The sequence below is a fragment of the Neocloeon triangulifer genome, unplaced genomic scaffold, assembly GCF_031216515.1.
Source record: "Neocloeon triangulifer isolate White Clay Creek 2 clone unplaced genomic scaffold, ASM3121651v1 ptg000001l, whole genome shotgun sequence".
Classification (NCBI taxonomy): domain Eukaryota; kingdom Metazoa; phylum Arthropoda; class Insecta; order Ephemeroptera; family Baetidae; genus Neocloeon; species Neocloeon triangulifer.
The window spans coordinates 2,465,863-2,476,362 of NW_026775544.1; the positions used below are offsets into that span (position 1 = coordinate 2,465,863).

At 38.0% G+C, this 10,500-nt stretch overlaps 1 protein-coding gene across 6 annotated transcripts; it reads right to left on the reverse strand.

Moving 5' to 3' along the window:
• Positions 1 to 967: 967 nt before the first annotated feature.
• LOC132199437 (titin-like) lies at positions 968 to 10,336 on the reverse strand. Of its 6 annotated transcripts, XM_059624161.1 has the most exons (14): positions 10,048 to 10,336; positions 8,226 to 8,588; positions 7,796 to 7,932; positions 5,849 to 5,998; positions 5,139 to 5,436; positions 4,995 to 5,015; positions 4,069 to 4,154; positions 3,257 to 3,622; positions 2,901 to 3,189; positions 2,643 to 2,830; positions 2,250 to 2,301; positions 2,093 to 2,176; positions 1,748 to 1,839; positions 968 to 1,420 (listed from the first exon to the last, which is right to left on the reverse strand). In XM_059624161.1, the coding sequence occupies exons 1-14, from the start codon at positions 10,211 to 10,213 to the stop codon at positions 1,340 to 1,342; spliced, it is 2,373 nt and encodes a 790-aa protein (XP_059480144.1). In that variant the 5' UTR covers positions 10,214 to 10,336; the 3' UTR covers positions 968 to 1,339. The 6 variants fall into 6 exon arrangements, with proteins under 6 accessions (XP_059480144.1, XP_059480151.1, XP_059480135.1 ...); XM_059624168.1 differs by lacking the exon at positions 4,995 to 5,015; XM_059624152.1 differs by lacking the exons at positions 4,069 to 4,154; positions 4,995 to 5,015 and adding an exon at positions 4,663 to 4,799 and having other exon boundaries at positions 2,901 to 3,186.
• Positions 10,337 to 10,500: the final 164 nt, after the last annotated feature.

Consider the following 10,500-nt stretch of genomic DNA (forward strand, 5'->3'; position numbering starts at 1 on the left):
CCGAGGGTGGAATTTTCCCACCATCAAACAAATCTCAAATGTTTCGCACTTCATTCAAATCGTTCTTGTACTTCTTGTTACATTCATTAGAGTGAAATATTATGTAGAATTTTAGCTTGTTGATGGGATAATTTTTCTGCTGGATTACAAAAAAGCTCTTTTTAGCTGAAAAATTCATATTTTAGATTTTCAAAATATTTATCTAATACATTAGAAATTTATCAGAATAATACGATCAAAATTTGCAATGTGCTGATAGTAAAATAAATTTAGAAAATTTAGAATTATTTTCCAGGATGTTTAATTCAGAAATGAAAATTTAGAACCGAAAGCTTATCGTTTTTCAGTAATGTATACGTTTTTATTGCACTGCATGCTCCGAGAGTACATGCTTTTTAGAGCACCGCAGACAGACTGAGAATTATTTTATAACTATTATGAAAATTCGACAGAAACATATAATACACAGTAATTATCTTGCGTCACTATTGTGTAATAATATTAATTATATTATAAACTCCAAAGAACTGGTAGGAAACCTGATCAATATTTTTATGCAATATTTTCCTGTGTTTTCTATTTGAAGTGAGGTAAACGGGGCTCAACATTATAGTAATAGAGAAGCAAGCAAGATTTACAATTTTACCCCATCACATATGACTCATCAAAGCGTATTTAAGGTTGCACTAAACTAAAAATTTCAAATGTGTACTGCAGAATATACAAACGTGCTAACGAGTTTAACGTTTTCTTAAAATTTGGCATCTCTGTTTTCCATCAATCAACACCTTTTTGCAGTCTTACATCTACAGTTTTAGTGCCCAAACTGATTTACGTCAAAATGGTGCTCAAATCGAAAAAATTTGGCACGTCCTCGGTTATTTTTACTACAATATTCAATTACGAAATATTAGTCTGAATCACGCTACGACATTTGTCATTTTTCCCTTTCTTCTTTTGGACATAACAATAAATATATAATAATGGTAAATTTATATACGCTTGAGAATATTTGGCATTGTAGAGAATCATTTCTTGTAACACAGCGAGTCAAAATTTTCACGAGAGGCTTCTTTTTCCTTCACTTTGCGCGCATTTTTATTATATTTTTTTTCTCATCCAGCATTCATTCACTCGGTCTTTAGCCACAGGTGATTTTTTTTCCTTCCGAATTTCTTTTCGTAGACCCCGCGTTGAGCTGGTCTGTCGCATGTACGGCACGCAGCACTGATCAACGAGCAGCCTAGTTGCTCTGTGCAGCAGCCGACCGGTGGTTCTTGGCCCGTCTCCGGCGTTTGGCACGGCTTCGGCCGCCCCGGCTTGGGGCGGAAAGCAAAGATCATTGAAGCCCATTGCTTTGATTGTGGTGGACAGAGGCGTCGTCGCGAGGCAGATCCTCAATATCAGCAGCAGGCTCATCCTAACATAAAAAAATCACAAATGTAATTTATATTTTTAAATGATTACAACATCTAAATTTATTAATAAGAGGTTTACACTTTTATTAATATTTACTTAATTCATTTTTAAATTGTGACCTTGTTCATTTTAATAATATTTGTATTTGTAACATATTTTATATTAACTTGATATTTTGAATTTTTTTTTTAATTTTGCCTAGTTTGCAAAAATAAAATTGCAAAATGAGATTGGATAATGAAATCAACATAAAAATTTCAATAATTTAATAATCTTTTTTCCCAATTAAGACAATAATTCAAAATTAAATTAAATAATTTTAAATTACCAAGTCTTGTGCCTCTGCTTGGTCATCCATTCCAGACACGTCTGCTGACGTCTCCTCTAAGCCGGCGCCGTCCTCTGCTGCTGCTGCGCTTGCTGGAAGATTAAAATTAAACTCAATTACCAAGACTCGGATTTATTTTATCTAAATTTTACAGTATTGATTGAAAATATAAGGAATTTGATGTTGAGAAAAGACATTATAAATTATATTCAAAAGCCCTAATAAAATAGTAAAATTTAATTTTACAAAACTGATTCAAAATGATTTATGAATTTTATAAATTTATAACATGAAAAATTTAACAATTTAGAATAATAATGCTAATTAAGCTAATTTTATATTCACCTGTTGTGTAGTTGGTGACCGAAGCTTCATCACCACCGTTGGCCTCATATTGATTTCCATTCAATGCTCCCTCTTTCAATACTCCTAAGTTAATTTATAGGTTTTGTTATGTTAAAATACATTCAATTTTTAAGTTAAAAGAAAAAATTAAACTCACTTGTTTCTTCTCTTGCTTGAGCTGCAGCGTGGGCTCCATTTTGCTGTCCAGCCTATAAAAATAAACGAAATGTAAATGAGTGAATTTCTCGGCTATATTAAATTGAAAAATTGTCAGCAGTTATTCACATTCATGATTTATTTCCAATAATTCCACACATAAAATCTGCAAATAAACCAAACTTTTGTTAGTTAGAAGCCATATATCATTGGTTTTTTTTTTATTAAATAAACATGCAATTATTTCTTTTGACGGGATTAGCTGCAAAAATTAACAAAGATGTTAACTTAGGATGGCTCTGAAAAGGGCCAGGTTTCAATCAGTGTAAATTTGAATATAAAGCAGATTAAACTCTCTTCACAGACAAAAATCAAAATTCAAATGGCAGCTCACAGCAGCAAGAGCAGCAGCGGCAGCGGCCTCGGCAGCAATCGCTTCAGGAAGGTTGATAACAGAAAGGGTCATTTTTCCACTGAGGATCACAGGTGGCGCTTCTTCGTCGAGGTCCATGTCATCAAAGTCGTAGTCGCTGACAGGCGTCGCCTCGCACTCGGAGTCGGAAACGAGAATTCCGTGTCCCCCTTTGGTGACAACAAAGCAGGTCAACAATGTTTTTTGTTCATTTTCTGGTTCTCGGCTCAGTTGACCTACCTGGCAGGTGACCTTCGACCACGAAGCTGTGGGTGGGGGGAGGGGTGGCACTCAGAGGCCTCTGCAACGGGGTGCTGCTTCTGGGAGGGGTCATCGAAGTCGGGGTCGCAGGTCTTGACCACCGATATGCAGGGGAGGGGGTGTACTGCTCCAGGGCGTACAGGGGGAAAATGGGGGTGATGCTCCTCGGGGGCGTGGAGGGGGTCGGAGGACGGGCCATTTTCTGGCCGTCCTCATACCGGGCTGTGGTTTCCATCCCAAGGACTGTGACTTTCCCACCACCTTCCTCCTTTTCATTATTTTAAAATAATAAAAAAAATCTAGTAAAATTTAAAAAAAAGAAAAAGTCAACTTACAAGAAGTTGTTGCAGCGGAGTGCTGCTCCTTTCGGGGAGGTGACCGTTGGCCTCCAAAAGGGCATCGGTGACCTTGACCTCCTCCGCCGGATCCTCAGCAGTGGCTCTGACAATTTCCTCCTCGAGAGGCTCTTCGACCAAAGGCTCTTCAGCTTCCTCGTCGATTTCCTCGAGCTGTTCTTCAACTTCCTCTGCTTCAACTTGCTGAGGAATTTCTTCATCCTTTTCAACTTGCTGAGGCTCCTCTTTGGTAGCTTCAATATTTTCCTTCTCAATTATCTCTTCCACTTCTTTTTCTACTTCTTCTTTTTCTACAGGTTTCTCTACAGTCTCTAATGTTTGCGGCTGTTCTTCTTCTTCGTCACCCTGAATCAAATTGAAAATTTGAACATTTATAAAAATTTTTAGAGCGTTTTTTGGGGAACGAAAAAAAATTAATTTTTAACAAGGCAAAGTCGATAAACAAAGCGCTATAACTACAGCAGGGCAAACAACATGCAAAAATGGGACTAAAAAATAATTTTATCTATTTTAATGTTTAAAATATCTCATATATTTAAAGTTGTCGTTAAAAACTGTCCTTTATTCTTTACTTTTTAGTAATTAATGACCGTTTTTTAATTATTCCTATGTACATGCTATATCAAAGTTAATAAAGAGGGCAGTGAATTGAAAATGAAGTAGTATGGGAACTACGCAGGACACATTATTTCAATGACACAGAGTGTCTCTGAATGGAAATGACCTAGGATATGTGATTTTTTTTAATAATGACTTTAACACAGAACAAAAAAAGTGAATCTTTTGCTAACCTTCGGAGTATTTAGTTTATTTTTGGCATCCGAGGCAAGTAAATGCTGGTCTACCTCGGCTAAGAGGCCAGAAATGGCCGTCACAACTACAAAAACAAATCAATCAGTCAAAGCGGAGCAAGAATCTGTGCAAACACTGCCAAAAAATTTGTACAAATTTTGATCAAAACGATTAAAAAAAATCTGCGACACTGCTACCGATCTGCACCTGAGATTTGCTAAAACTTTTTAACACTTTTTAAGATCTAGATATATTTTGTTGGGGTTGCAAGACGGTGCCACTGTAAGGTTGTACAAAGGCAGGGGCGGTAGAGGAGAAACAAAAAGTCAAAAGTTTGAAAAGAAAGTAGTCGTGCCTTTCGTCTCGGAAAAGGTGTGGACGTTTGTCACTGCATGCGCAACAAAAACAACCAATAAACTATAAAACGCAAAACACAAAGGAATAAATTTGAGGAAAAATGAATTGATGAATTTGGAAAAAGAAAAAAAAACGCCAGAAATTAAATCGCCAAATTGCTTTGCCTACGCTGAAAAAAATTATATTTGACGCGCGTGGCAAAGGAAAATCAGGGGTCTGGAGCGCAGGACCCTAACCTGTCGTGGCACTGTCTTGAGGAGGGACGACGACGGCCTGCTGGGCTCAACCGCAGTCTCGATTTGCGCCACGATGCGCTCCATCGCTGCTTCCGTCTCCTCCAGCCGCCTCCGCAGCTGGTCAATTTCGTTGTCTCCTGAAACATTATGTGCGTCCACAACCCCGAAAAAAAAAACACAAAAATATCTTCCCAGCAAACTTTCTTTCTTGCCTATAATATATTCCAAAATTAAATTGTGAAACAACATATTGCGTGAACATATGAAAGCGTAAAAAGCGGCAGTGTTTCAATTTTTATGAGAACTTTGATTTTTTCTTAAATAATACTTACTTGTGTCATGTTCACTCCATCCTTTGAAGCAGCATTTTGAATAAAAATTTTTACTTAAATGAATTTAATTGATATTTGATATGTTTGGTATGATATAGATAAGCCAGCCAAAAATAAAGCACGCATACAAATAATTCTCCTCACCTAACTTGCTGGAAGACTTGGGCGGAGTTAAGCCGCGGAAACCATTTGTGTTAGCGTTTCCGTTGACCTGCTCGGGTTCAACCGGGGGTGCAGCGGCCGCAACAGGAGGAGCGGCAGCAGTGGCAGTCACTACGGGCTCAGGGGAGGGCCTCTTGACCTCCCTTGGAGCCACAGGTCGATGGGCAGCAGCGACGGCGCACTCCTCCATGGCGGCGGCACCGAACATCATCCTTCTGATTTCCGGGTCCATTCCAAAGTCTGCACTCTTATTCCGGTCGTCTTGTCTCTTGAACAAGACCTGCCAAAAATTTCATTGTTAACAAAATTCTACAAAAGTTTAAAAAATTATAAAATGAAAATAAAATTTTTATTTTATTGAATAAAATGTTTCAAATTAAATTTTCTGCAATTTTGCTTATACATCTTTAAATTCTAATTTGATTTCCCATTGATGAAGCTTAAAAAACATTCAATAACCTACACTTTTCCTACATTTAATTCAAATAACTGAAAATAATGGAGCCCAAAAAATGCTCGATTTGATGCAAACAAATGTAGTGTGATAGATAATATGGAAACTCATCAAACTTAAATTTCCTGATGGTTTTTTTTTCAAGTGATAGAAAATTACTGCAGCAATTATAAAAATTTTAATTTTTTTATCTAATCTTTCTTTTCAAATTCCTTGTTTTTAGTAAAAATGTTCAAACCTTCATAATAGTGTAGACAAAGAACACGACGATGCCCACAGTGTAGAGGGGCATCAGAATGCCCATGGTGCCGCTGCCCTTGGGGGCTGGCACCACGTGGCCGGCGCCACCCATCGGAGGTCGCATGCCCGGCATCGGGTATCCGGGTTGCTGGAAGAAAATGCTTTTACTAAGTTGAAAGGTCAACAAAGGGCAAATTAGATCATTGTGTTTATTTTTGGCATTGGTTATTATGCTGGCTTGCAAAATGGCCAGCTGAGAGTGAGTCTGCGCTGCGCTAGGTGTGAATTATGTTCTTGGCAACTTTCTTTTGAACGCCGGCAAACAGCAGAATTTATAGAGAAGTTTCTGTCCATTCATAATACACGTACCGACTAATTTTCAAACAGAGCCAACGCAACAAAGATGTCGGACTGTCCAAACTTGAAATTCTTACGGGAAAATATCCAAAACAATTTTTTTAACGTATTTTTTAATCCTTCGAAATTAAATTATTCCAGAAATATTTAAAACCAAATATGATGAGATAAAATTTCAATTCTAAATTGAATTGATTTAGATGGAGTGAGTTGAAAATGAACCATGAATAAATTGTCTTCAAATTATTTTATTTCAAAGGAATTTTCTGTTGATTGAAAAGTCGAAATTAAACATTAAACTTTCAACCATTCAACCCCCCATCGAAGTACAATACTTTATACGCCTAAATAATTTAAAAAGAGTAGCTAGTTTTTCCAAAACCTGATAAAATTAAATCCCTTCACTTATTTGTAACGTATCAGATTAAACAGGATGATCAAGAAATTGAATTCTAAGAGATATTTCTGGAAAATTAATTAAGCTCTTCACCTTCACCAAAGTTTTTAAATTAATTTCATTCAATTTGCTCAAAACTTCTATAAATTAAAAATATTATAAATATTTAATTACGTTTTGTGGGGATTAGGAACATTATGTATATTTGCATTTGAATAGGGGTGAAGTGGGGCGCTAGGATAACTCGTCTTTAGATGGCCCCGATATCGCGCCGTCGACATTCAGAGGTGACGTAACTCTTGAGTTCTTGGGCTGGCACGACGTTCGTCCGACCGACCGTCCGCACGGCGAGCTTTACCTCTGCCGCGTTCAGTCAGTCGAGATGCTAATATTAGCGCCGTGACCGAAATAATCCACGCGGGCGGGTTCTAGCCTATCGCTGCAAACGTTGGCTCATCGCGCACTTTAATTTCATAAGTGCGAAACTTCTTTTCGAGCGTTGGAGCCGCGCGCTGTCAGCAGCGTCTCAATTTTCTCCAATTAAACCGTCCTGATAAATGAATTTCTTTATTTACAAGAGGGCAATGAGGTGCGCAAGGTCGAGATTGGAACGGAAACGGACCGACGGTGAAATTTTAAGAAAGCGAGAGTGAAGGTTAGACAAACAAACCCCGCGCGCGCGAGAGAGACTGACACGTAATATTTTGAGCATCCTCGCCCCTTGTGAAAAGTTAAAAGCTCATCTGGCGATTGTTTTAGAATTTGTCGACGAGACGCTAGTTTTTATGAATGATCAAAATTCGGGGAGGATGAAAAGGAAACCTTAGGGATGACGCGAAACCGAAAAAGTGCATTAAGCGCCGGATTTGACTGCGCCCCTTAGCACTTTCCACAAAAGGTTGAAAAGATAAACAAGGCAAACAAAAAATCATAAAATCTTGTCCAGAATGAATATCGTTCACATATTATGAATTTTTTTAAACAAATGTCTCTCTCATTTGATTTAGAAGTGGAAATGAATTGTTAAAGGGAATAAGGTAGTACTTCAGAAAAATTCTAAATAATATTGAAGTAAATTATTTGACTCAATATGTATCTAGTTTTTATCTTTTCCTCTGCTGGCTGTTTTATCTACGATTTGAATTGAGCGCCAGCTGCATGTGTAATTGACTGATCTCTAATGACACTCACCCGTGGTACAGATCCGTCCATTCCAGTCGCCGAAGCTACGGTAATTGGTCGTTCAGGAATCGCACGCCCTTTCTCTCGCAGGGCTGGGTGAAGCATTTCAGGGTGCAAGTGAGCTGGCCTCTCAGGTCGCAAGTGTTCTGAAAAAAAGGGGAACAATTTTTGATAATTTCAAGCAATGGTTAATTAAAAAATCTGAATATACTTAATGTTAAAATAATTATGTTATAATAAAAAAATATCAATCAGCCTAATAAATATTTCACACACATATCAAAAAATAAAATGTTTCAATTTTTGTTAGATTATTTCACAAATTTTCTGCACCTATAATATTTCCTCTGTTAGTTCAAATTTGATGTTTTTGATGCTTGTTAGGAAGTGAAAATATTGTTATTTGGGTTAATTTCCACTGCTGTTGCTCTGCTCTTACTGGCAATGATGGTCTTGTCTCGGAAGTACCGTTCGGGGAAGTAGCGCATCCGGCGCGGCGTTCCAATCAAACTCAGCTCAATGCCAAAGTTCTCTTTGAGACAGGCCGAGTTGTTGAACGACCTGATCTCGTCCAAGATTTGCTTGTAGTTCTTGGTCAGACCCGTCTGGTCCCTGATGACGGCCGTGATGTCGAGGCCGCACGCCGACCGCACTTTGTCTCGACACAGTTCGACCGACTTTTTCGAAAGATGCAGTTGCTGGTTGGTCGTCAGTTGGTTTTCTTGCAGGATGTCGCCACACATGGCCGTCAGAACCTTGATGGCCGTGACGTCCGTCTCAAAAATCACGTCGCAGCAGTTGGCTGAGGAATTTTAATTTCCACCAGAAGGGTTAAAAAAGAATTTAACTTTACGTGATAATTTGGTAATTGCATATCTCATCAAATTTTTCTGGAAATGTTTGATGCATAAATTTAAGACCCATATAAACTGGTTTCTTCTCAAGTAAGAGTATATGGAAAAATATTTCCATGAAATTTGAATAAATATAAATTAAATTAAAATTTAAAATCAAGAATAACTTTCTAATCCAGGTTTTGCAAATTTTCAGATTATGAATATACTTTTTAATATTCCTTCATCAAACCAAACTCGCATTAATATTTAAACGTAAAGTTAAAATTTTTAAACAATTTTGAAGTTTGCTGAATTAATTAAATTAAAGGTCGGTAAGAAGAAAACCACGAGATCTAGAAGAACTTTTTACATTAGAAGATCACAAAGATTAAATTTTCACATCCCTCTCTTTTTTGCTACCATCAATTTTTCTCACTTAAAAATTTCAAAATGAATGCATCAGCTTTCTCACGATGAAAAGTGTCATTGTCTTTCAAGACGCGTGTTCATTAAACTCGATGGTGAGCTGAGATCAATCTCGATTTCACGCTGCGAGCCAATTTCGGCGCAAAACTCGCTCCCTCATTGTGTTTATCCTGGATCGATAGAATACTGCAACCTGCTCGTCCGGCACGTCAAGAGGGAAGCCTATTGCTTATTCACGACCAAATCTCTCCGCTCGCTCGGTCCTTTCTTCTAACGTTCTGCGTCACCGTTCAATACTGCCGTATGTACTTCGAAAATTACTTTTCCGTCTCGAACATACATTTTTTTATTACGTTAAAATCGCTTGAGAAAAAATAGCAAGCACATAAGAAAAAATAAAGATATCGCGAGTCAAAATAAATCATCAGCTCAGAATAATATTGTGCCTGTCTCAGCTGCGTGCCAAAAATTATTTACGTCCGTACATGTTTTTATAGGAGATAAATTTTCACAATTCATTATAAAGAAAAATAAACTGGAAAAAATATATTTAAAAAGTTCACAATGTGATTATTTCTTATAATTTTTAAATTATCTCAATTTATATTGGGCATTTTAATTATTAATTAAATTTCAACTATTTCAAGTAATTTGAAATGTTCTGGATAGTTTTCCTCCTTCCCTGATCTGATTTTCCTCGGCCTGAATCATTACGCAATAAAAAGACCTAGTAAATAGTAAAGTAGTTTGGATAGTTGTCAAGCATGAGAATTGTTCCAAGAATGTCTACCTGAACGAGTGCCTAGTAATTAAAATAAGATTATAATTTATTAAGCATTTAAAAAATTATGTAATCCGCGACTATAATGAAAGAGCACGTTGAGATCGATAAAAATGTCAATATAAACAAACAACCCCTACGTAAAAAAAATCATTTTTTATTTCATAAGAATGAAAAATAATTAAAAAATATTATTGTATAAATCGGCTGGAATTTACCTGTGTTATCGAGGGGCGAGTCCTCCGGGTGGGTCGAGGGTGCAGCGACGCCACTACTCAGGGAGGTCAGCAGCATGGGGTAGAAGATCTTAGGCCAGAGGATGGCGAAGCATCCGACCACGATGGCCAGGATGAAGACGGTTTTGGCCGTGCCGAACTCGGCCATGGTGACTCTCAGGGCGCGTCCCTTTTGATCTGCGTCAGGTGGCGGTCGGCGCGACGAATCTGCCTGCACAGGATGAAGGATGCTGCTCAGACGGTGCCCGCGATCGATATGCGGTCTCTCGCACTCACTGGCGAACCGGCTGACGTCACGCGCCCCCTTTACGCAGGCCCGACAGGGGTGCCTGCGCTCGCTTGCTCGCCCAGCCCCCGAAATAAAGCAGCGCACCACACCGACCGTACCACCAACACCACCACACACAGACACTGTCAAAATATTCTGCTTATGAA